Raw genomic sequence first — 26987 nt, 5'->3', positions numbered from 1 at the left:
TTATTTAAAAACACATTTCATTGAAGAGCTCATTCTTCTAGTCAAATTAGCTGTACTTGGACTTCCCCCAAACGAAAAAGAAAAAGGACATCCCCCCTGTATAGCAGGGTTTAAGGGGCAGTTCTGACTTACCCCCCCCCCCCCCAAACTGGAGCCAAAAAAGTCATCCTGAGCTAGTGCCCTTTCTAGCAGACACCCCATGCCAGGATTCAACAGCAAGGAGCAGAGAGAGACGCTGGTACCAGCTGTCCCAACATCAAAGCCCGGCACCACAAAGCAGGCCAGACAGAGCATAAGTATAGCTCCAGGCACTATACCAGGCCATCTCACAAGGAAGGACCTAAACACCAGTCTTCCAGAAACAAATCCCCTACAGTGTCAAGGGCTGAAGCTGTGAGCTCAACCACCTGCACAGCACAAGGAAGGAGTGGCCCAGTACCAGCCTTGCCACCAGTGCCAACGTTGGTGCTGAGGCCCATCGCGGTCCTGAGACACATACTGATTGCGGATTCCATATCTCCACTGTGGACACCCTTCACACCAATACCACTGCCAGCACCATCACTGCCAGCACTGAGGCCACTCCCACCTAACTGTGCTGCCATTTGAGAGGATGCTTTTGCTGATATTAAGCCAGGATCTGTCTCCCATACAATCAGAGGGGATCCTACTGAAAGCACTAGAAGCTTCCAGTTCAGAGACTCATCCCAGGCGAACCACAAGCGGCAGTGGGCTAGTGGTTCTCAATCCTCATTGTAAAATGCCATCTTGGCCCTACAGGCCATAGTGGGGGCTATCCTCACATGTCCTGTAGCAGAGCTCTCTCCCACATGGCACAGAAGAGGAGGAGATCTTGCTCTCCAGTGTCACCATTAACCAGGTCTCCCATGCCTGAACCATTCGTAGCTCTCCATGAAGAGGTGATATCAAAGGAATTCCAGCAACCTCCTTCTCCACCAAAAGAGCTTCCTTCGGGCTAGCATCTGATAACTTCAAGGTGTTCCAGTACCCTACAGGCTCTTCAACTCCAGCCAGGCTTGCCCTCCCCATCAGTAAGCATATCCTCGAGCCACTCTTTCTCTGATCAGAGAATCAAAAAGAGGCACCAGGTACCATAAAAAGGCCCTGAACATTTCTGTACCCATCCTAATTCAAGGTACAGAAAAAAATCCAAGTCTGAAAAGGGCACCTCTAAAGAGGAGAACTCTAAGAAATAGAACCTTTTCAGGCAAAGGTGTGTTCCTCCATCTCATTGCAGCTCTGTATCATGAACTATCAGGCCCTAGTCACAAAATACAGTTTTTTTACATGGGAGAGAGAGGCCCTTTTCCTGACACAACTCCCACAGGCTTGTAAGGAAGATTGCGGCAGTCTTTGCCTGTTCTCCTGGTTAGTCATACTTGATCTTCTCTTGCCCAATGGTGTTGAGTTTTCTTAAAGTCTTGTTACATGCTTACCCACTGGTCAGAGACCCCAGTCCGACATGGTCCTCAGTATTCTCCTTCTAAATCTCAGGAAGCCCCCACCTCCACCTTTGAGCCTCTTTTAGAATGCTCTTTGCACCCTAAGATCATCTTAACTTCATCCCTCAGTCGATCTCAGAGTTCCACCTGAATCAATCAATTAGCTGACTTGTCTTTGTCCCAAAGCCCCACTGTGCACTGGCAGAAGAAATGCTACATGCTCTGGATGTCTTCAGAGCCTTACTTTATTACACTGGCAGAACCCGGCTGCTACTTTAGACTATCTCCTCATTTATTTGTAGTCATAGACAGCCTGTCAGATGGTCAGAGAATTTTAATCTCAGAGACTATCCAAGCAGATAACACAGTGTATCTCAACATGTTACCAGATGGCTTGTGTATCTCTCCCCCGAGTGTTAAGACTCCACCACAGCTCAGTGCCAATATCCTAAATCTGTAAGGCAGAGACGTGGGTTACCCACTGACCTCTGTTAAACACTGTGTGTGGAGTTAGCTGACAGGTCAGATGCCAAGGTTGGGAGAGCACTCTGCAATCACTGTTCTACTGATGTAGCCGAAACTCCTAATTTTCACCATCCAGAGGTAGTTGCCACCCAACTACAGTGGGATTTACACTGACACACATTTGAAGCAGAAAGAACGGTTACTTATCCTACAATAACTGTTTCTTTGAAATGTTGTCATGAGTGTGGATCCCACAGCTGCCATCTGTCCCCACTTCCGGAGTTTTCAGCAGACATGGGTTTTGGATTCTTAGGGAGCCTGAGGGAGGGTTGTTACTGCTCCACCGTTTATGCCCTCACAAGGGAGGGTGTGTGTGTGGCGCCGACGGATACTGCTGTTCAGAAGACTCCGAAGTTGCGCTCATGAAGAGCATGCACACTTACAGTGGGACTCTCACAGACAACAGCATCTCGAAGAACCTCCGTTCCTGTGGGGTAAGTAACCATTCTTTCCTTTTGTTGCCTATGCCAACATAGTTGTTTGTTATGTGTGCATTATGGTATTCAAAGATTTTTCTTTCAATTGTAATGCAATCGTTAAAGACAAGAGAAAGCCAGAGGAAATGTATATAAAATAATGCTATGGGTCCAATTATAAACGAAGGAAAGGAAGTTATATTTAAAACAGACTCATTCCTTACACTACCACCGTTTCTGGTTTGATATTGTACTGAAGACAATAACTTAGCCTCAGAAGCTTTTTTCCTTAGATCTCCGGGGAACAGCAGGCCCAGAGAACAGGTATTGTCGCAAGTAATCATAAATTAAACAAAAACTGTGTTTTATAACATGGAACGGCATTACACACTGTGCAATGCCTATTTAAAAACTAAAGGGCAAGCTAAGGCTTCCAGAGCAGCTTTATCTCCATATGTTCCTCTTTTTGTAGGTTTTGACCCTTAACATAATTTTTAAAGGGACACTGTCAAGTCATTTTGAGAAATTCTTTACTTGGTAGCAATAACAACTTTACTCATCAGAATTCTAAAAACGTACATTATTTTTCGCTCGTTAGCTTTTTTGTTCTTGTTGGGCAGTGAAACTCGATGGATCGGTTTCGTTTCTGGTTCTTATGCATTAGCATGATGCATTTGTGTTTGGTTTTCCAGCAGTGCAGAGATTTAAAAAAACAAACACAAAATATAAATATGAAGCTGTTTCTCTTCCTACAAAGATGGATAAAGCTTTTTTTTTTCCCCAAACCCTGTAATTTGGGCTTTATCCTATTTGACAGTGTCTGTTTATTTTTTTGTATCCATCCATATAGTGTGTGTCTGTACTTATGTGTACATGCTTATGTATGTGGGTTTTTTGTGTGGTATATGTATAGTTTGATACATGAGCTCTGAAGAACTAATTTGTTTTTCTTAAAAAAAATTCAAACTTTTGACATTTGAGGCTTGTTTTTAAACAAAGTACTGTCTATTTTGAAACTGGTATTTCTATTAAATGTTTTCTTTAATGAAAATGTAATGTTACATTTGAGCAGAATATTGTTCAAAGACTTTTTAGTGTTTTTTTAAATAGGTTAATACATTTAATATTAATCTCCAACTTTTAAAACTAGTTGTATGAGACATTCCAGTGGAACTTAATTCACACACTATTTCTGAACAAATGTGAATTTTTAAGACACATAGCTATTAATAGAATAATTGGGCAAAAGAAAATTAGGCACTTTGTTCATGGAGAAACTTGGAAATAAGGTGAAGGGTATTAAGCATGACAATTCTGGATAGGTGAGAGGAACTATGCAGTTTAACTAGACACTGCCAAGGTGCTGTAGAGGGAGATCTCTCTCTGTCTCCCTATATACCCATCCAAAAGTCTTTCATTCCTTCAAGTCTGGAGGTTGAGCAGCAGAGCAAATCCTCTTTTGACAAACTGTCCAAGCAGCTGAGGTATTTAAGAACAAAAAAAACTTTTTTATTCTCAGCAAAGTTGAACATGTTATCTTGTACATACAGCTGTATGTGTAACAACTTTGTGAAGAGCATCCAAGCATCAGGTCTCTCTTATTGCACTTCCTTTACTTCTTGTTTAAAAAAAAATGCTGATATCTGAAAATACTTCTGAAGTGAATAATTGAGGATGTGGTGCCAAAAATCTCCATAAAGTCTCTTCAAACAAGGCTAGTTTAAACCTTCTTAGCGTTTGAACACTTTTTTTTTTTTTTTCAATTGACTTTAATTCTAAAATGTAGCTATTTGTTGTTCTGTATGACCTACAGGCTGGCCAGTTGTTTCCAGTCGGCTAGTAATAGCTGTTGCAAATAGGTTTCCTTTTTTGTTTGAACTGACCCATTCATTCCTGTCTTTCATCTGTTTTTATGTAACACTCTTTGGTTTAACATTGTTTTCCTCCCACCCCCAATTTTTCCCTTCCTTCTCCTTGTTGTAAACTCGTGGCAGGGCCTGCTTGGTGAACTCATTCTATTACAACAGCAAATCCAACAGCATGAAGAGGAAGCACGCAGAGCTGCTGGCCAATATAACACGGGCTCTTCCCAGCAGAAGCGAAAGGTGATGGTTCAAAGGGCACTATGTACTATATTCATATTAACCAAACACTTCAGCCTCCTTCATTTGATGTAGAAGAAGCTAATTTTAATCTGATCACAGGCCCAAATAATTATTACAAAAATCTTTTTGCAAGAGCACTTGGTATTAAACTGGTTCTGCTTCCTGTCACTCTAACTGGGGGCCATTAAATGACTGGATATGCTGGGGACAGTCTTATAAGTAATTTAACTTCAGTTTCTGAAACCTTTGTTTACTTCTAAATTGACCTGTATTTCAGATTAATATACAGTATTTCTAGAAATTGGATTTAGGGAGGACAAAGAATCCTAGTCAGCCTTAAACTGAGTAGATGCTGATTTAGCTTCCCAATTCTGACATCAGATGCAGTATTTATAAAGTATATCTCAGACATATCCTAGTTCAGTTTATTCTCAGTGGGGTGATAATTCTATCTAAAACAACCTGTAACGTCGTATTAGGATAAAACCATAAACATTAAACTCCCCGATATAATTGCAATGATAAAGATAGCCCATGACAAAATTAGTAATAACACAATAGTGAGCGTTAGCGGGTTACCAGTGTCTGATGGCTAATGCCCAGGCAAAATCTGATATTCGTAAATATAAACAATATATAGACAAACACCTGTCAGGAATGGTCGAGATAATACAGTCCTGCTATGAGTGCAGAGGACTGGACTAGAGGACCTCTCGAAGTCCCTTCTAGTTCTATGATTCTATGAAACCTAGTAAATGTATCTCAGTAGCTTTCTCTTGCTTAGCTTCCATCGTAAATCACAGTCCAAGCTGATTTGGTGTAGCTATTCTGTTGGTCATCTATCCATTACTTTACTTGGTGCTAGAGTTGGATTTTTAGCATTAGCACGTTGCTGACATACTGCTTTCTAGATTGGGATAATTTTAGTAGTCTAGGGTACTTCAGGGCTAATTTTTGTAGCCAGTATAATTCTGTACCACTTCTGTGACTGTGAAAACACAAAAAGAAAAGGAGTACTTGTGGCACCTTAGAGACTAACCAATTTATTTGAGCATGAGCTTTCGTGAGCCACAGCTCACTTCATCAGATGTGTACCGTGGAAACTGCAGCAGACTTTATATACACACAGAGAATATGAAACAATACCTCCTCCCACCCCACTGTCCTGCTGGTAATAGCTTATCTAAAGTGATCAGCAGGTGGGCCATTTCCAACACAAATCCAGGTTTTCTCACCCTCCACCCCCCCACACAAATTCACTCTCCTGCTGGTGCTAGAACCTGGATCTATGCAGGAAATAGCCCGACTTGATTATGTAAAGAGTTGTCACTTTGGATGGGCTAGCACCAGCAGGAGAGTGAATTTGTGTGGGGGGGTGGAGGGTGAGAAAACCTGGATTTGTGTTGGAAATGGCCCACCTGCTGATCACTTTAGATAAGCTATTACCAGCAGGACAGTGGGGTGGGAGGAGGTATTGTTTCATATTCTCTGTGTGTATATAAAGTCTGCTGCAGTTTCCACGGTACACATCTGATGAAGTGAGCTGTGGCTCACGAAAGCTCATGCTCAAATAAATTGGTTAGTCTCTAAGGTGCCACAAGTACTCCTTTTCTTTTTGCGAATACAGACTAACACGGCTGTTCCTCTGAAACCTGTGAAAACACAGTTATCTGTTGTTCCCATGTCCACAGAACCTACAGTTCATTCTGACTTTTCACAATTCCATAGCTTTGGAATTAACCACTGGATACATACCTTTGACACTCTCTGCATCTGAGGTTGTATGAGAGAGAGAGATGGAGAAGACTTGAAATAAAGTTCTGTACATAATGTTGTATGTAGCCATGCGTTGGTTTTCACCAAAGGGCTTGAAGGCGTTGAAAACCTTAAGAGGTTGCATTTTAAATGTAAGTACTCCAGTCTGTCTCCAGCATCCTTTGTCAAGCTACTGTTAAATGTCAAGTGAACATTCCTTGCCACGTTGCAGCTCAAGAACTACCCTTCCTCCTCCTCCTCGTACAACTATGGGAAAGATGAGTAGTGAGGGGGAGAGGTACGTTTCTTCATGTTTAATTTTTTAGCTCATTTAGGTAGTATACCTTGGGGGTTTAGAGAAAACTGACAAGTCCTGCCTTCAACAAAACAACATGATACATAATAAAGATGCTAAAAGAAAAGGAGTTCTTGTGGCACCTTAGAGACTAACCAATTTATTTGAGCATGAGCTTTCGTGAGCTACAGCTCACTTCAAAAGATGCTGAAAGTGTAATGCACTGGAGTCTAACTACTCCGAGAAGAATTTGTCCAATAGTAGGTTACACAGTCCTTCCCACTTCCCAACCAGAGCAATGTTGCTGGTAAAAGACCAGGGATACCTTTAGCCGACTAAATCTGCCTGTTTGTTTACTGATTCCTTTGCATAATAAGAGAGACTCCTTCAATTCCTTTGTCAGGTAGCATGCAAAGTCTGTGTTTAAGGCAGAGCTAGGTAGTTTTTTTGTCTTGAGCGCAGTGTGTTAATTTGACTGTGCTGAAGGGACTACATTCTGAAACAGAAAGCAAGAACATTACGGAGTAATCCCCACTTTTTTCTAAAGCCTTTTTAAGAAGAGTGCCTATTTGTGTAGTGTTGGATATATGAAAACTTAAAACAGTTGCTGGAAAGGGAATACAGTACTTGATATTTAAACTTTGGCTTCATTTTTTGAGTAACTAGCAAAGAGTTTATTTTTTCAGGATTAATCTATTTCTACAGAGAATTCCCCATCATTATTGCTCTTTTGCAACTAATTCCATGGCCTTGGAATTGCAGAAAAGATTTGATGTCTATCTCAGTAAATAACTTACAATCCTGTAAGGGAAAGTCCTAAATTTATGTCCAGAATGCTTGAGCATCACGTTCCTTTTAGAAATATCAAAGCCGATTGTAACATTTAGATGTGCAGTTTTGTGTGCTTTGATGCATGCCAGTGGCGAGGAATGATGATGAGTTTTATTTTGCTGCAACGAACCCATTTGTTGTGAAACAAATTGAATGGCCAGGTAAACAGAACACTTGCTGTACACACCTTAAAATGAGGATGTAATGTAAAGATTCAGTCATTGGGCCAAGCTCTGTCTTGGCAGAAACAGGTGCAACTCCCGTTGAAGTCAGCCAAGTTGCTGCCACTTATGCCATGACTAAATTTACCTCACTTTTCTTTTGCAAGCTGATATGTTACCTGTCTACTTGAAAATATGATTTTCATTTCCATTCCTCTAAGCCTGAGTATTTCTGTTCCTTTCCTTTAGTATCTCATTGACGTTGTCAGAATGTGTAATGAACAAACCAAGCAGCAGAGGGACTTGCATGCACCATGTGATACAGATTCTCCTCAGTCATAAAAATAATTAAACTGCAGAATCTAAATTTCCCAGATTTTCATCTTAATTTGGGATTTAATCTACAGTCTAAAATGTTTGTATAATGTAGATTGTCTATTTTAGATGGAAATTTATGAAAATATTACTAAAAGGGCACCTGATAACTCATTTTTTTAATGCCCTTATACACTTGTAATTCTTTCCCTGTAGACTTTTATTGCCCACTTGGCAAATACTGTATTATATTTAGCTGAAGGGTTTGTTGCATAGCAAGAACTCATATGGCTGCATATCTCTGTGCATTGACGTTTTCAGTGATGCCACTGGGAATTGTTATAGCTCTTAATGTTTAACTATGAGATGTTCGTGGTTAGGGACAGTTTTGTGATATCATATCAAACTTGTGACAATCACACAGATTTTTAATGTATGTAGGTACCTAAAGATGCGAATAGGTGCCTCCTGGGATTTTCAGAAGTGCCAGGACTTGGTCCCTATCTGGCCTATGTTGTTTTTCTTTTTTTTTTTTTTGGTCATTTATGGTTTTTTGGATGAATTGGATTGACAAAAAAATGTATCCACACAGCATTTGAAATAAGATCTAAAACAAGTAATAAATGGATTTGTATATTTTGTTAAAAAGTTGACAGTTTCTTTCATCATGTCAATTATTATCAGGCATGGGTGACCATGTTATTACTCTGTAATTTGCTGGAAAATACTGCAGTTATGACTAAGGCTACATTTTAGTCATGGATATTTTTAGTAAAAGTCACAGATAGGTCATGGGCAGTAAAAAAAAAAAAAAAAAATTCATGGCCTGTGATCTGTCTGACTTTTACTAAAAATACCGGTGACTAAAACATGGGGGTGGGGGGAGCTGCCTGGCGGCCCTGCTGCGGGGGGGGTGGAAGGGGGCGTGTTGGCAGAGCTGACAGGCTCCCTACCTGGCTCCCGACCCTCCCCTCCCCCCCCGAGCCCCAGCAGCAGAGTTTGGGTGTGGGAGGGGGCAGGGGATTAAGGCATGGGCTGGGGTGAGGTGGGCTCTGGGCGACGCCTACCTGGGGAGCTCCCCAGAAGTGGCGACATCCCCCTCACTCAGCTGCTAGGCGGAGGCGTGGCCAGACAGCTCTGCATGCTGTCTCTGCCTGCTGGCACCGCCCCTGTACCTTCCATTGGCTGCCTCCCAGCCAGTGGGAGCTGCAAAGACAGCGCTCTGGGCACAGGCAACAGACAGAGCTGCCGGGCCACGCCTCCACCTAGGAGCTGAGCGAGGGGGATGTCGCTGCTTTTGGGGAGCCTCTGAGATAGCGCCACCCAGAGCCCATCTCACCCTATCCCATGCCCCAATTCTCTGCCCTCTCAGACACTGAAACTCTTGCTACTGGGAGGTTGAGGGGGCGCGGGGGCCCGAGACTGCCGCAAGGGCTGCCTGAGTTGCCCCTTTGCCAGGTGCATCGGCCAGTGCAAGTCATGGAGGTCACAGAAAGTCAAGGAATCTGTTACCTCCGTGACAAACTCACAGCCTTAATTATGACCAATGTAGAAATGCTTGGGAATATTGTTGTGAATGAAATATTCTAAGTGAAAAATATGAAGGTGCTAACTACAGCCAGGCATAAAAACGCAAAATAAATGAAACACTTAGCTTAAAGCACATGAATAGTTCCATTGAAATGAATGGGACACACAGATTCAGTGGGAAATCAATGGGACTGCAGATTTCACTATAGTGTTCTGCTGGTGCACATTAGGCTTTGTCTATACTACACAGTTAGGTCCACCTAAGGCAGCTTATGTTGACCTAATTATATCAATGTACACACTACAGCCTTGTCCCATCAGTGTAAGTGTCCTGCTACACCAACATCATGACTCCACCTCCACAAGACGCACAGAGCTTATGTCGGTGTGGTTAGGGTGATGCAGTGTTTGTGTAGACGCTGTGTTACTTACATCAGCTGTTGACTGCCTTGTCAAGAAAGCCAGGTAGCTAGAGCCTGGCTGCAGGGAGGTGAGAAGCCCGGGGCGGGGCAGAGAGGAGCAGCTGTGTGCCCAGCTGGGAGCTGAGAGCCTTGACTCTCAGCCTCCCCCACTGCCCCTTTTCAGTTGGTTGGACTCACTCCTTGTGAGGACACGCACCACTGACAGAAGGAGGGTAGTGTGGACATCCGCCCCTGCAGTAATTACTGTGGTGGCTGTAAGTCGACCTAATGTGGGTTGATTTAGGGCTGTAGTGTACACATGTCCTTAGTTCTGACATAGTCTGTACGTTACTGCTAGAAGTGTCTCAATGCTGCGTATTTCCCTGCCGTATATTGTGGCACATCGTTAGAGGGCTGCTTTCTAGGAACTAGAATAAGGTTACCACAATTCCCTCCTTTGTGACTGACAGCAAATTTCATCCCGTGTCTACTGAGAAGAGAGATTAGTGCATTATCTGCCCATCTACTCCTGAAGTGTAAAATGGCTTAGGTGGAGAAAGGAGAGTTGTGACCCACTCTGAGAGCATTCTTAGGATTCCAAAAAAGCATTGTTTGTTTTTCCTAAAATTCCTCGGGCATTTTCAGTAACCATTTTGGGGGGAGAATATTGAATATTTGTCTAGATATCAGCGGTATATTTATAGTGAACAAAATGAAAGGCGGTCATAACAATGACTAGTATAATCCCCTTCACTATTTCATTAAAAATTTATCAAACCTCCAGAAAAAGCTTTCTTAAATGCTTTTGAGAGGAGGGACATAGCTGTTTTTTGGATGTCTGCATTGCCCAGAAACATTTTCTGTATTCCCTTTTTTGTGTTTTCCTCTTTTCTTCCTTCACTGTTTTCTGTCCTTCTTATCCTGGTCTCTCCCATTATATGCCTGCTGTACTTTCTATTTGGGTGTGTGGGTGGGTAGATATATCTCTGTTTGTTTAGACATACTGTATATTGCTAAAGGCATCAAGCCACCTTCTCTGTGCTGAACTCTTCTTAGTGTCTGTTGCCTTCATGTTTCCTGTGCTGTTGGTCCACTGGTGGAAACAGAAGGTGGCCTGCTTCCAGCACTTTATCTTCAAGGATCAGCTAATGAATAAGAAAATAATTGGATATAGAGAGGATTGTAATTTGGCATTGCCTATTGCAAAGTAAATACATGGGCATGTGTATCTTATAGATTAAGAAGCTCCAATAAGCCAATTGCCATGAAGAACTGGGAACTGTCAAGCTGCCAACAGTTACTATGAAATTAAAGAGTGACTGCATTGGTTTGTGTCCTATAAATGACATGTTATCCATGCATTAAGTTGATATTCTCCTTTCACTTCAAGCTAATTTGTTTGAATTGCAAATATTTAGAGTGACTTCATTTTAAAGTTGAGTTGAATTTCTTTATATTGGTATTATTACTTCATCTTTTCATTAATCATTCCTTCTTAATTGTCCTTTACGCTTCATCTTAGTTTTAAAATACTTGCATGATTCCTATTTTTGGTATTTCATATTGAACTTGTGACCTTAATTACATTTCTGAAGAAACAGATTGAAAGTTCCATCTGTTTTCACTTTCTTTTTTAGATCTACTTTACTTTACAAATTCATTTTTGAAAGGATTTGACTAAAAGTCCCTTCATGTTTGCACAACTATAGTGAGATCACACTTGAATTCACCGGTCACTGAAAAATTTTACATTATGATCACTCTTCTACATTGTTTCCCACATTTTAATACTGTCTGAGTGACTGTGTATGCTAATGTAAAGCATCCCATCAAGATTGCATACTGACAAATTAAAATAATGGAACAGTAAAATATACTTAATATTTTTGCAGAGTACAGTGTTCCTTTTAGAATTTGGCTACATAATTTGGCTCAGTTGTGTACAAGACACAAAGAATGTAATCCCTAACCTCTGGCATTTATAAATCTTAAATATAAACACCTGACAAGAATGCACTGCACAATCTAGAGGATGCTGATAGTTTAGAAAGATTTTATGTATTGGCATACCTAGCGGGGAGTGGTGTTGAACCAAATTGATACAAGTTTGTGTTTGAATTTTCAAAGTGGCATACTAATTAAACAAATAAATATTTAGGCCCAGACAATTCGGCCACCTGACTTTATCAATCCCTTGGTGGGGGAGAAATTCTCTGAGGAAGCTACTGAATTTTATTGATCATTAAGCCTGATTTCTCAGTATCTGGTCCTGAAGGTGTTAATTTTTCTACTGGCTTGCACAAAGATTTAGACTTCATTTTATAGAATGTTTCTGCTTTTGGCGGAACCTTTAGCCACTTTAAATGCCAAATGATGATTTGATTTAAGAACTCGATTTGACTGGAAATGCATGCTTAATCAGTTATTTTATGTTTAATAAAGCTTCTGGTTTGGGATTCAGTTGCACACTGAGGATAAACTAAACATATGTGTTGTATAACCAAGCAATGGCCATGATTATGTTTCTTAATGTTGTAGGTCTCTGACAAAGAGAAGATTGATCAGCTTCAAGAAGAACTTCTGCACACTCAGGTACGTAGTCCAGGTAACAAGGAACCAAAATTCAGAGGACCATATGTGCAAAACTCAAATTGACTGAACAAAAATGCACCTCAAATATGACATCTTGCAGAAATTGAAGGAATTTTTTAAAGATTATGCCTGGATCAGATGCTTCTACACTACAATTGATACTCCATCCTGAATTGGACAATGTGTTAGATTTACCTTTTTTTATTTTAGAGCTTTGTTGATTTGTCTTGATTTTTTAGTGTTTGCTTAGCTGGCATACTTTTGTTATAGAAAGGAAATGGGATTATACATAAAAAGATGACATTTTAATCTCTTAATCCATGAAATCACATTTCTAGGAGAGACACAAAGCTCTTAAAATGCATTCGACAGTCAAGCACCAGGGATCTGAGTGTGGAACAAGAGAAAGTTCTGTAATATTAAAAACCACAGAAGGTGGTATGCTAGTCTGTTTATAGTCACAGTAGAATTCACAAGAACCGGTGTTTCCATTTCTTCCAGAAGAAGAGTTGCATTGTTGGCATAGGCACAATTAGAATATGTGGTTCTCTTACCAGACAGGTTTACACCAATCAGTAACCATTTCCCTCCCATTTAAAGCCATTTTTGTAAGAGGTGTTGTGATATCTTTGCAGTGTGAACAGCTGCTAATGGCAAAGTTACATAATGTTTTCCTTGGGATATTTTTGTCCATTTATCGATGGACTTTAGCAATCTGAAGCCAATAGAAGTGCTCAGGAAACTATCTTACAACCTTGAGCCATGCTGACAACTACTGGCAGAGCGCTTCAATTTTCCACCTTTTTCAGATGACCAGCCCTTTTTAATTTTTTTTTTAAACTATAAAGGCTTGAAAAAAGCTCAAACACCTGACACTTTACAACTTCTAAAACTTTTTCCCCCTTGAGCTGTAACAATTTAAAATAGTCTGCCTTTCATGTCAGCCTGGAGTGAATTGGAACAGTTGTTCTAGAAACTGTGATGGGCAGTGGGGCCACAATGTTCAATTATGGACCTAAAGCAGGCTTCTAAATCCACATGTAGACACTGAATATAAGGATCTTTTTCTTGGTAATGGTGAGCACCCACAGCTTCCACTGATATATTAGTGACATCTATGGGAATTGTGGGTGCCCAGCACCTATGAAATTCAGGCTGCTCATTTTAGGTGTTTAAATATGAATTTAGATGTTCCAAGTTTGAACATTTTGGCTTAGTCCCGTAGTTCTAAAATAGTCTGATGCTGGAGGTACCCTTTGCTTGTGATAGCTGAAAAATATACTGTCCAAAGCAGTGGTTTTCAACCTGTGGTCTGCAGATGCAGTGGTCCATGGACTGTGTCTAAGGGGTCTGTTAAAGGTTGTCGTTACCATAGAACAGTGGTTTTCAACCTGTGGTCCACGGACCCTAGGGGTCTGCAGACTGTGTCTGATATTTGCAAAGGGGTCTGCACCTCTATTTGAAATTTTTTAGGGGTCTGCAAATGAAAAAAGGTTGAAAACCACTGGTCTAAAGCATTTTTGTAAAGTGTACACAATTTGTAGAAGAAATATCAGTGAAAGATATTCCTGTCCCTGCTTCCCTCACCATGAAATCCTTCATGGACCATAGTTTGATAACTTCTGGTTTAGGCTCTTACTACATCCTCTATATCTAGATTAACTAAGAATGGAATATCAAATGAAAGGACATTTTTAATAAGGTCTCTCTTTGTTCTCTCCTATCCCTGACTTTTGATGTATTTCAGGTGTTTTTCTGGTTGTTTAAAAATTTTCATTTCATTCACGATAAAGGTATAGTCAAGTTGGTTCTTCAATCTGTCATTTTTGAATAGTTTTCACTTGGTTATGTAGGATTTTAACAAGCTTTCAGTGGTTAAATATTTTCTGTGGTTTGGAAGGACATGTTCGGAGAGTGAGTTTTTTTTCCATATAATAAAAGTCTTAGATAGGGAAAAGTTTGCTAATCTGTGCACACTGTTTTCTATTTGTGCTACTGTTTTGTAGCTGAAATATCAACGAATTCTTGAGCGCTTAGAGAAGGAAAACAAAGAACTAAGAAAGCTGGTGTTGCAGAAAGATGACAAGGGCATTCATCAAAGGAATCTAAAGGTACTGTATCATATAGTTACATGGTAGTCCCTCAGAAGTGTGAGACCAGAATTAGTCCATGAGCGCTACAGTGCTTCATTAATACTTATTTAGCAGTTGGTCTTTTAGCATCATAAATGCATCTTAATGTTTTTAGCTATTGATGAGTGGACTTTACACTTAAGGATACTGGGTAAGCAATTTCAATGAACCTCATTTCTAACTGTGCTTTAACTGTATGTAATTACATGTGTATAACAAAAACTAAAGTTACTAAGTCTATCTTGAAGATTACATAAATTAAAAAGTTGGATTTGTGGTTTGTGCAGCATTATGTAACTAAAATCTACATTATTGTAATTTAATTATAAAAATATTCTTCTAGCTTTTTGTATACAGTTCTCTAGCACCTCCATGGTTTGAAACGGGACTTTGAAACTTGGCAGAGAGGTAGTTCTGAGATCAAGGAAGTATCTTTTGATGGCCCCATATAAATCCATGCAGATTTAACGAAATAAAGAGTTGTTGAAAAAAAATCACTATTTTCAAGTGTTTTGCAAAGTATAGTTTGTTCTTCACTTGCTGTCTCAAGCTCTGAGCATTCTATCAAAACTGTGCGTGCACCACCTCTTTTCAGTCTCCCTCATGTAGAGTACTTCCAAATGAGGCACAGACAAAACGGATCTTCCTCCTTGGAACCAGGAGATAATGAGTTTGTCACACTTGTACTGACTGAGGTTATTAGTTATTGGATTTGCAACTCTGGTGATCCAGCAAACCCTCTCTACAAGCTAGAAATTGAACCTAGATCTCTTATATGGGAAATCCATCATTCAGCCACTTTACTACACTGTTTCAGAATCTGCCAAACCTAAGTACTCGGCTGTGCTGTCTGTAAAATTGGGCATGACGTGTATATGCACCCCATTGTTTCAATAGGCTAGAAATCCTTCTGCACAGGATAACAGACTACTTCTGCTGCCAGTTATTGTAGTTAATACTTTAGCTAAAATGGAAGTGGTCTGTGCTGCGGCACTGAAGGTTTAAGGCTCAAACCTTGATGAGAATGTAAGCACACAATAATCTTCTCTTATAGGACCTCAAGATGAAAACTGTTGGCACTTGGTCTTAGCTCTTTTAACCAGTTTAGTTTTCACTCCTGTATTTCAATTCTTTTTAGAAATCTTTGATTGATATGTACTCTGAAGTTCTAGACATTCTGTCTGACTATGATGCCAGCTATAATACCCAAGATCATCTACCTCGGGTAAGTCAGTGAAGTCTTAAAGGGTTATGTAACTTTAAGTGAAAATGTTACTTCCTGGAGTGAGTAATATAGTATACCATGAATGAAAAAGTTGTACGTGTTGGTTTGCAGACCCCAGATTAAGAGTTAGGGGTGATTTTAATCTTACACGCAGAAAAAACAGCCTAGATATTTAATCTAAAGACCTTCATATATCCCAGAATGATAAAAATTAGAGTTAGTCCATTTGCCTGATAATGCAGGACTTTTCCCTATAGTGTAGTTCTGAATGTTTTGTCCATTTCACTTTTAAATGATTTGTCAAACCTGCAGCCTTGAATATGAACCCTTTTGAATGCTGGGTGCTGGTGTCATTTTTGGTTTTGAATTTCTGCATCCATACATCCCACTGCAGTTTGGTACTAATTCAGATCCAGATTGAAAAAGGCTAACTTTCCAATTCATATGTGACCAAAATCTTGTGAGAACAGATCATGTGGCTTCATCACCGTTGAACCAAACCCCGAACTGGCCTTGAACCATAGAGAAAGCCTGATCCAGATCCAGACACTGTTACTTTGCCCTATCTCTAGTTTTAAATGGCCCAAGTGGAAAAACTTTTGCATGAATAAAATCAGTTGTTTATCTATTAAGGAATTCATTATTTGTTGTCAAAACTAATCAAATGTAACCAGTTCTAATATATGTTCTCAATTGGTTGCTACAGTGTATTGTTTAACTAAGCTGTCCTACTGAAGAAACTGCCTTAATTATGAAAAGCCAGTGACTTTCATTTAATACATAATACTTTCATTTAAGGTTGTAGTGGTTGGAGATCAGAGTGCAGGAAAAACCAGTGTGCTGGAAATGATTGCACAAGCCCGGATATTCCCTCGAGGGTCTGGGGAAATGATGACACGTTCTCCTGTTAAGGTAAGAAACAGTATCCTAACGGTATTCAAAATATTGTAAAGTATCCAAGTACTATACATTCACTTAATCTAAGCTAAGTTATCTTTGTTTGAATATCTGATTATTTTAAAAGCATTTAAAAGCATAAATGTGCTGTTGCATTGTTTCTACTAATGGGCTAAATCCTACCAGTACTTACTATCAGGGTGTAGCAGTTACTAATGTGAATGGTCCCATGGATTTCGATTGGGGTTACTCACACTAAGTAAACACTATGCCTAGACGTATTTGAAGAATGGGGGCTTCAATTTTTAAATGAGGAATAATACATAAATATGTGCTGCTTATGTCTGTTCACATTAATTCTGCCTCATCCTCCGTTTTGATTAATAATATTTCCCTAACTCGCGGGGTGTTGTGAGGAGAAATGCATTGAAAAGATTGTGAAGCGCTGTGCGATATACTGATGAAAAGTGCTATATCAGAGCTAGGTGTTGTTATTAGTTGTATTATTATTGTGCAGAGAGCTCCTATGACATCAGTGAAGGTGAAAATCAGTTGTGTGCCTGTGCATTTTAGGTAGGCAAGGTCCTTTTTTGCTTATGGAATATTTTAAATGCATAGCTATCTTCTTACCAAACTTGCTGAAGATAAAAAGTTATTAGAAACTGATTGTGCAGATGGAAAAAATAAATAAATAATACTTTAAACTATCTGCTTTTGGGTGAAATGCCACTAATATGAAAATAACTCCCATCTGACTGTTAGGAACTGGCCCGGAGACCAACAGACGGGTGTTAACACTTATCAGCACTCACACCAGAGACACCCGCTGGTTGAATGAGCACAGAGACTGAACTAGCCTCTTAGTCCTAGAGGTAGTCAGTGCAATCATGGCTGAGACACAGAACTGAAAGCTTGTACAGTCATTGTCCATTCCCAAGCCTACAATTTTGGCACAGAAATTTTTAGTGAATGGCGCAGTAGAGATGCAGGAAGAAAACTAAAAGGCACAGAAAGGTCACCAAATAATGTATTTTTACCTGCTGTCTTTAACAAGGAAAAGCAATAATTTTTCCCCTTTTTCAAACAAACTGAATCAGATTTATCAAAAATGATGTTTTAATCCTTGTTGCTACTAAGAAATATTACATTAATGCTTTCCTCCTCCCCAAAAATAATTTAAACAGTAACTTTTGTTGTTGGTAGTATGGTTGGTTACAAAAGAAAAGAACTGACACCAAAAACGTGTACTGTTTAGGGTGGGTGGAAATGACTGTGGATTATATAGTGGGGGTGCTGAAAGATGAGGCCTGGGAGAGGCAGGGAGGTTGGAGAGAGAACTCACCCCTCACTGACCCTGCAGCTGCGGTTCCTGTCCCGCAGGGCTGGGCCCATCTCCCCCGTCCAGGCATTGTGAGCTGACATACACAGTCACAGCACCTCCGTCTCCATCTGGGGGCTCCAGAATGACCCCACCAGCCTGACGCTCTGCCCCCAGCGCCTGCTGTACCGCCTCACACAGGTCCAACCTTCCTGAAGCCCCTGATTCCCCTTCCCCCTCACCATCCCTCTCTCCTCCACTCTCTTTACCTTACCATCCCTGCTGGCTAGCCCGAGGCCCTTGGATGATGGATTTGTCCAGCTTCCTGGACCCGACTGGTCCCCTGTGCCCAGAGTTGCTGCCGCCTTGGTTTTGGCAGGTAAAGACTTGGCCACCATCATGCGGCACGATGCAGAGTGCGTCCCAGTTGGCACATTGCACATGACATAAAGCAGAGTGGGTGCCAGCCTGTAGGGCTGGACCATGGCATGCTCCCTCCCAGCCACGTTTTAAAAAGTCAGGGAAGAGGATAGCCCTTTGGTTCCCCCATTGCTGGTGCTTATACCAGGCCCAGCCCCACAAGACAGGAGCTGCCGCCGTGGGATGGGCTTGTCACGGACTTTATTCAGATTCATGATTGCCATGAACTCCGTGCCAAAATCATAGCTTTAGCAAATTCGAAGAATGTCTAAAGGATTTCCATTTAGAGAGCTGTCAACCAAGCACCTTTCTTAGGTAGTACATTCCTTTGAATAATGATGGTAAATGTTAAAAACCCTTATTTTGTTTGTTTTGGGGGAGGGTTTCTGTCTTGTAAATCTTGGCTATTAAGATTTTATTAGTTACACATCTCCTCATCCTAAATATTAGGTAACACTTAGTGAAGGTCCCCACCATGTGGCTTTGTTCAAAGACAGCTCTCGGGAGTTTGATCTGACCAAGGAAGAGGATGTAAGTACAAGAAATGTCTTGAGATGAATGTAATCTTGATCACATTTTTGTTTGAAAAAATATATGTCTATACTGGCTGTTGCCCACTGAGTATAGGGATTAGAAGACTGTTGAGCAAAGAGGGGTACTTTGTTAAATGAAAAGGAGTACTTGTGGCACCTTAGAGACTAACCAATTTATTTGACCATAACGAAAGCTTGTGCTCAAATAAATTGGTTAGTCTCTAAGGTGCCACAAGTACTCCTTTTCTTTTTGTGAATACAGACTAACATGGCTGCTACTCTGGAACTTTGTTAAATGTTACACTATGTTTCAGTGTCCTTGCTACCTAGAGCTGAATGGCAATGAAGTGGGCATAATAGTTAGAGTAGGAGACTGAGTGTAACAACTCCTGCTCCCGGGTACGCTACTGAGTTTTGAGAGTCCTTGGGCAAATCAGTAAACCTTTCTGTGCTTCAGTTTACCAAATTATAAAATTGATATTCTCTTACCTGCTTCTCCCGTGTGTATTGAGGCCTAGTCAATGATTGTAACAATGACCTTTGGATAAAAGGTGTTACCTAGCTGCTAAGTCATCTTGTTTGCCAATGTTGGTGTCTGTTATTGAGTATTCAAGTAATATTTGCCCATAGAATCATAGAATATAAGGGTTGGAAGGGACCTCAGGGACCCCATAGAATCATAGAATATGAGGGTTGGAAGGGACCCCAGAAGGTCATCTAGTCCAACCCCCCGCTCGAAGCAGGACCAATTCCCAGTTAAATCATCCCAGCCAGGGCTTTGTCAAGCCTGACCTTAAAAACCTCTAAGGAAGGAGATTCTACCACCTCCCTAGGTAACGCATTCCAGTGTTTCACCACCCTCATAGTGAAAAAGTTTTTCCTAATATCCAATCTAAACCTCCCCCCCTGCAACTTAAGACCATTACTCCTCGTTCTGTCATCTGCTACCATTGAGAACAGTCTAGAGCCAAATGATTAATATCATCTGATATCTTTGTGTCAAAACAGCTTGCAGCCTTGAGAAATGAGATAGAGATCCGAATGAGGAAGAGTGTGAAAGAAGGATGCACTGTCAGTGCTGAGGTAAGGCTCCCCATTCATTTCATGCAGAGTCTCATTTGTACTTGTCCCATCAATTATGAGGCTATGTCCAATCAGTTTGTAGCTATTTCAAGATCTTGTACTGTATAAAGAAATGTATTTATACCATAAAAATGGTTCTGCTGTCAGGCATCTTGGTCATCTGACCTCTTATTTAAAAAAAAAAAAAAGTCATACCCCATGGTGAAAAGTTTCATTCCAGCTTTGTTTTACAGACCATCTCCTTAAATGTGAAAGGTCCTGGTCTGCAGAGAATGGTGTTGGTAGATTTGCCTGGTGTCATTAGTGTAAGTACAGAGCAGTCAGTTAATACACTCTTACCAAAGGAAACAATCTTTCATTCCATCTCTCTTTTTTAAAATATATTCTATTTTTTTTAAAGACTGTGACGTCAGGTATGGCTCCAGATACTAAGGATACTATCTTTAGCATCAGCAAGGCCTATATGCAGAACCCGAATGCCATCATCCTTTGTATTCAAGGTAAATTAGGACGCTAGACAATAATCAAAATGACATTTGCTTGTGCTAATTAAAACCTTGCAGTGTATTCTTTAGATCTTTCGTCTAGATTTCTAGAAAAATGACCCTGAACAGAAGTCAGTTCTTAATTTCTTGGTGCAGTTTTAGGAAATGTTCTCTAGGTAGGTCATCTGAAATATTGTGGGAATTTGCACTGTGGGCCCCACAGTACACTCTGTGATGTCTTTCTTTTTTTCTTAAATTCATGGCATTGTTTGGCCCTTTTGCCACTAATACAAAAAAAGCTTACAATTTTATTACTTTTAAAATATAACCAAGACTGTGGTAGTACTATTTAAAGGCAAGATTTCCCCAAAACAGTGTTCCTAAGCTAAGAGACCACGGTAGAGAGATCTTTATACTGAGAATTGTGTCATGTACTTTTTTCAAACAAAATTTTGGTGAATAGTTTAACGTCTAGGTGTATTTTAGTTTTAGTGGAAACTTATTTTTATCGTTAGTCACCAGGGGACAATAATTTTCTGATGCAAAGAACATACGCAAATTCGCACTGCTTGTGCCGAAAGCTAAATACTGAGGGGCATGCTATCATTAATATTTTTAACTTAAACAATTTGCTAAAAATTAGCTGTAGTGCCCACTGAATAGTCAGAGTTCGAGTGCTGTCTATCCTACCAAAGGTCTTGAAATGGCATCTTTAAAAATCTTTTCAGATGGGTCGGTGGATGCAGAACGCAGCATTGTCACTGATTTAGTCAGCCAAATGGATCCTCACGGGAAAAGGACAATCTTTGTTTTGACTAAGGTGGACCTTGCTGAGAAAAACGTGTCCAGCCCAAACAGGGTGACTATATAAGCCTTCTGTTCTAAGGCCACAGCATGTAGAGGGACAGTTGTGCAGAAAATTGTGGTGCAAATACAAACATGAAAGTGCATCTAACTTTTTGGGAAGGGTTTGAAAAGAAAAGAAGGAAAAGATGTCTGTTAGGGCATCCAGTATGAGGGTTTTATTATTTTTAATCTGTGCAGGTTTTTGCTTTTACTGATTTCTGCTATATGACATTGGTTAAGTAATTTCAACTCTGTGCCTTATTTTCCCCATCTGTAAAATAGGTATAATGATATTTACCTTCCTTTGTAAAGTGCTTTTTGATATATGGGAGTAAAATGCTAACTAACTTGCAGTTATAATTATTATTATTTTAAGTAATATCCAAGATAGTCAAAACATTTATTAGTAATAGGTTTATGTAAGTCTAATTGTTGTAAAAACCTGCAGTCCAGTCAACATTAAATTTCAAGTGGCTTTCCATCTTCTAGCTATGTACTGTGCATTTTGGTATTAAGTTTTTCCTGTATTTGTGTCTTTCCTTTAACTACAATTTTCAGAGTGCAGTAAAACCTCTGTGTAATCTCCTAAGAAAGATTTAGTCCTGCATAATCTATCTTTATATGTTGTTTGAGACATTTTAATATTGCATTAATGAAATGAGAGAATGGATACAAGATCAACATATTTTTTGTACTTATTTGCATAGATACAACAAATCATTGAAGGTAAACTCTTCCCAATGAAGGCTTTGGGTTACTTTGCAGTCGTTACAGGAAAAGGTAATCAGAGTTCTATGTCCGGTTCTTTTTTGTTTGTTGATACAGAATCAATGTCTAAATGGAATTGTTGTGGCACTCTCTCCTTTCTCTAGGAAACAGCAGTGAAAGTATCGAATCTATTAAAGAGTATGAAGAGGAATTTTTTCAGAATTCAAAACTGTTGAAGTATGTTGCTATTTATACTTTATATTAAAGTGAATCTCATCAATAAATGCTAGCATACATTCCCAGAGCTTAACGTTGTTTACAGACTTTTAGTGTGAAAGCACTGTGTATATGTTGCAATGTCTGCTAATCTTCAAAGCTTTGGGCGGCCCACTTTCAGTAAAGTGAAGAGATTCTGCTAACTTAGCAAACTTACACTTTATCTGAGAAAAGAAATATGATTCGTGTTGCTTAGACATTGAAATCCCAGACTTTCCCTCCGGGGTTTTTTTCCTCATAATTCAAGGAGAACTCCAAATACAATTCTGTGCACTGGATATTTTGTGGAGAGAGTCAATGTTTTAGGATGCTGCATGTTGTCATGTTAAATTGTTCTTCAGCATAGAAAGCAAAGATTTATTCTGGGAATAACAGCCCTGAAAAGACCATTTAAAAAGACTGCTATGTACATATGTATCCCTTTCTTTACAGGACATGTATGCTGAAGGCACACCAGGTGACAACGAGGAACCTGAGTCTTGCTGTGTCAGATTGCTTTTGGAAGATGGTGAGAGAGTCGGTGGAGCAGCAAGCAGATGCTTTTAAAGGTAATATTGTTTAATTTAATACCCTTGAAGGCAAAGCCTCATAGTATTGGCTAGTTAGCCATAATGTGTCCAGGAACTTTGCAAGTTTCCATTGCACGGCTCTGTGAATGATCTGTAATTCTAGGGTTTGTCATCCTCTGGCCAGCACATCTCTCCATAACTCCTTGTATGTAATCATTAATAAGAAATTGCCATGTCATGTTGCCTGGGGGATCTCAAGTGAAGGATAGTTCGTGGCACAAAGGTCCCAACTTTATTAAATAAACAACAAGAATGTAAATATGTGAAGGAGAGAAATGAACATAGCTGCTTGGCCAGAACATGAGCCTCCCCTCATTCTGATTGGCAGATCTAAAGCTTAAAATAGCTTCCTGGCAAAAGACCCTATCAAACCCACCCACGACTGGACATGTGTCTTGCACCAAGCCACGCTGCTACGTGGGACAGAGTCCAAGTGTTCTCTGCCAGTGAGCCTTTTGATGAATCTCACAGTGCTGGGAGACATCCTATTTCTACACTGACTGTCCCAGGCCAAATGGCCGAAAAAACGTATCTGCCTCCAAACCCTGCATCTGCTTCAAAGACGTGACATGAGGTAGTGGAACCGGTGGAAACCTGACCACAGTTCCGGCTTGACCTGAACAGAAAAGAGAGCACAATGGAGTGTTAACATCTCGACATCATACCTTCAGCAATGAAATGCCAAAACAATTTACCCGAGAAGAAAACCACTGGGCATATGCCCTGCCCTTGTTAATGGAGGGATAGGAGGGAAAACCTTGGCGCAGTAGGAGGAGAGATTAAATGGCCCAGCTCAGCTAAGAACAGGAACTCTGTCCTTCCCGGCCAATAGTGGTCTGTCTGCACTGCAGCTGGCAGCGAGCCTCCCAACCCAGGTAGACAGACTTGAGCTAGCCTGCTAAAAATAGCAGTGAGGTCATTGCAACTTGGCCTGGAGCTGTGTATCTCAAGCTCACCCAACTCCTTCAGCTTAAGAGGCTGAACTCCAGCCCAAGTCACAACATCCATACTGCTTTTTTAGCATGCTCGCTTGAGCCGCTCTAGCGCAAACCCGTCTGCTCAAGCTTGGGAGTCTCACTGTCAGCTGCAGTGTACACATACCCTAAGAGGGCTCCTTAGAGCCAGAGGAGCAACCTTTGGCACAGCCTGACACCACCCTGGGCTGTGATAAGTCAGGTGTGGTGAGAAACCCCTGGCCTCCACACAAGAAAGCTTCAGGAAACCCAGCTCAGTCTCCACTGCCCTAGGAATCTGAGGAAGGTGGAAATCTAAAGGGGTAATGGCTGAGCCAAATTCATACTGTGTTAGCTAGGAGTCTAAATGTTTGTTGCCAAACAAATGTCATCACTCTAACAGATGTACAGTGCCTTTGAATGATCTTTCCCCTTCTCGAAATTCTGGTGGTCATGTGTTCCACAAAGCTCCACCCACAGTTAACTGTAAAATCCTAACTAAACCTCATCCTCTAATTGAAACAGTTTTACTGGCGTTTCTAAACATGCTGCATGTGCTACAGCTGGATCTCCCTTTTTCTTGGCCCTGTCATCTTCGCAGTGCCATCTAGGGTTTTTACGTTTGTTACCATGGCTTTTGGAGAGGCCTTACTGTTCGATTCTGAATGTTCCAAATTAGAAGTTGATTCTTTTTCTTTTTCTGAACAGTCCAAATTTTCCTCCTGTACAGTTATAACGGTCAGGTCTTGTGTTCCTTTTTATTTAAAAGAACTGGCATCTCTCAGGTTTGGACAACCTCTACAGTGGACAATTTGATAAGTAGCAACTTTAGCCGCAAGGAGAACTGAAAAGAAAGATGCAACCTGTGTGTCCTTAAAATGACTGAATTCACTCAGTTGCCAATTTGATAAATGTAACACAAAAGGGATATGCATAAATTGTACTTGATTGATTAATACCCCTGGTAGAGGCATAGCAATGAGACCACTAGCAGGGCCTTCATGTAAAACGGGACTTTCTCCATGGTCCTGCAAATTATAATCCTTTTCCACTACTATTGCCTGTATTTCTACTTAATTTGGATACAGCTTCATATTCCCCTTCATTTTCATAATCTAGGTTATATATGGTCAATGATCCATCTTTTACTGAGCTTTGACATTTGTTTTTCCATAATCCATATGGGATTCTATCACTTATTGTTGAAGATTTACCTCCAGTTGTAACATATGTTTTACATCTTCTTCCCCCGCTCCTTATTACCTAATTAAGGGAGAGATTATTTTCCAATCTACAAAAGGCATTTGCTCATTTTTTTCTGTTATGTGCAAGAAAAAGTCTCTCACCTATTGCTCCTTTAACTTTTCAATAAAACTTGTTTGAGTGGTTGGAAGAAGTGTTTGACTGACTATGTTTTTTGGAAAATAATGCACGTACCTTCCAAGTTTTTAGACCTCAAATGGAAAATCTTCCCACAATACGAACTTTCACTTATCCTTTAATCCTAGCCGTAACCCTAATCTGTGCAGACCTGACATGAATCTGTATCTTATGTGTTTTCAAAGTTGTGCTGTTAGTCCATGCAGTAAATAGTGTTTTATTCCAAGACTTAGTTATAAATTGTTGCTATGCTGGTTGACAATCCCATTCAAAGAAAACTTTATTTGAAATACGTGGTGTTCTTCCCTTCAATCCTTGATATTGGCTTATTCATTGTCGTGTCCAGGTCACTGTTATCATTGCATCCAGAGCCTCTATAGGCAAGTCTGAGTCTTGCCTATAGAGCCTGATTTGCCTCAACTATTCTTATTTCTTGCTGTGCTGGAATGGTCTGTTGCTCTGTCAGCAGTGCAGTGTAAAGGCATGAACACAGAATCAGTGTTACGACATACAATTTCTTTTCCCTGTTACTGGGATGGCTCTCTCTGGTCCTGCACTTCCTCTTTTGTACTCAGCATCTCTGGTTCCTCTGCCTATGGAGAAATCTCTCTTTTCAGGTACAATTTTAATTGACTGACATGATAGAATTTATCTACTTTTCTTTTTTCCTGTTTGAACCTAATTCTGTATTCAGAGGAACTGAGTCTATCCACGATATAGGGTGGCCCAGTCCATCAGTTACATATATTGTGTTTCAGTACAGCACACGGTAGGAGCATAACCTGATCTCCAATTTCCCAAGCGTTCTCTCTTTGTTCTTTATCAAAATAGGCTTTTGCCTTCCATTTATACTTTCCCAATTTAATAGCTACCTGCAAGTGAATCTGATTAAGATGATTCTGTAATGCTTGCATATAGGTTTCCCGTTTAACCTCTTCTAACTGTGTGCTACTGGTATTCCACAAAATTCCTCAGGCATTCACGTAGTTCGCCCACTCACCACCTCAAAGGGTGTATGATCTGTGGAGGCAGCTGGAGTTGCCCTGAGTGCCAGTAAAATGAGTGAAATCAGGGTATCCCAATTGCATCCATTAGCATCTACCAGCTTCCGCAGCATTAGTTTGATGGTGTAGTTTGTTTGCACTGCCATCCCTGATGATTGGGGCCTGTATGGCATGTGCAGTTTTTGTCAACATCTTTAGAACACCTGCCCAGTAAAATGTTTTCCACTGTCTGACTCTATCTGAGTGGGGAGTCCCCAACGAGAGAAGACGTGTTCTACCAAGATTTTTGCCCAGAGTTAAAGCAGTATTTGCTTTTAAAGGAAATTCTTCCACTCATTTAGAGAACTGGACAATAATAACAAGAAAATATTGGTTTTCTCTTTGAGTTTTTGATAAGGGTCCCACAAAATCAATTTGCAAAGCTTGCCAAGGACTCTCATACATTTTGAGATCTTAAGGGAGCATTTCTTTTTGTGAGGGTAGGATTATTCTGTGCACAAACCAAACATTTCTCACAGTACTGTTGCATATCCATCCTCATGCCTGACCACCAACCTATGGAGGTAAGTCGCTGCATGCTTTTGTATACCCCTGGGTTTCCTCTTGATTGTGTGTCTTGCACCAGGTAGATTGTTTCCCTGTGCAGCTGAAATGGTACAGCCCACACTGGGAAATGCTCTTCAAGGTACATCAACAGTCCATCTATGTACAATTCTAATTCATGCCTTTTATATGGGGAACTCTGTGTCAATGAAGTCCAGGTTCCTTG

At 40.4% G+C, this 26987-nt stretch overlaps 1 protein-coding gene across 6 annotated transcripts in view; it reads left to right on the top strand.

The window, feature by feature from the left end:
• OPA1 (OPA1 mitochondrial dynamin like GTPase) overlaps window positions 1-26987 on the top strand; it is an 82692-nt gene that overhangs the window by 11794 nt on the left and 43911 nt on the right. For 4 of the 6 annotated variants that reach the window (XM_048865487.2, XM_048865484.2, XM_048865483.2 and 1 more), the window contains 13 exons: window positions 4399-4509; window positions 12336-12389; window positions 14396-14500; window positions 15660-15746; window positions 16545-16658; window positions 18832-18912; window positions 19923-19997; window positions 20231-20302; window positions 20398-20497; window positions 21211-21341; window positions 22036-22108; window positions 22201-22273; window positions 22745-22860. In XM_048865487.2, coding sequence (XP_048721444.1) covers window positions 4399-4509; window positions 12336-12389; window positions 14396-14500; window positions 15660-15746; window positions 16545-16658; window positions 18832-18912; window positions 19923-19997; window positions 20231-20302; window positions 20398-20497; window positions 21211-21341; window positions 22036-22108; window positions 22201-22273; window positions 22745-22860 — 1192 coding nt within the window. The remainder of the gene's footprint in view (window positions 1-4398; window positions 4510-12335; window positions 12390-14395; window positions 14501-15659; window positions 15747-16544; window positions 16659-18831; window positions 18913-19922; window positions 19998-20230; window positions 20303-20397; window positions 20498-21210; window positions 21342-22035; window positions 22109-22200; window positions 22274-22744; window positions 22861-26987) is intronic. The other 2 variants (XM_048865488.2, XM_048865486.2) reach the window with 1 other exon arrangement.

Source organism: Caretta caretta, chromosome 9 (genome assembly GCF_965140235.1).
Source record: "Caretta caretta isolate rCarCar2 chromosome 9, rCarCar1.hap1, whole genome shotgun sequence".
Taxonomy (NCBI): Eukaryota; Metazoa; Chordata; order Testudines; family Cheloniidae; genus Caretta; species Caretta caretta.
Note: the sequence above shows the minus strand (reverse complement) of the source record. Positions and strands in the feature narration are given on the sequence as shown.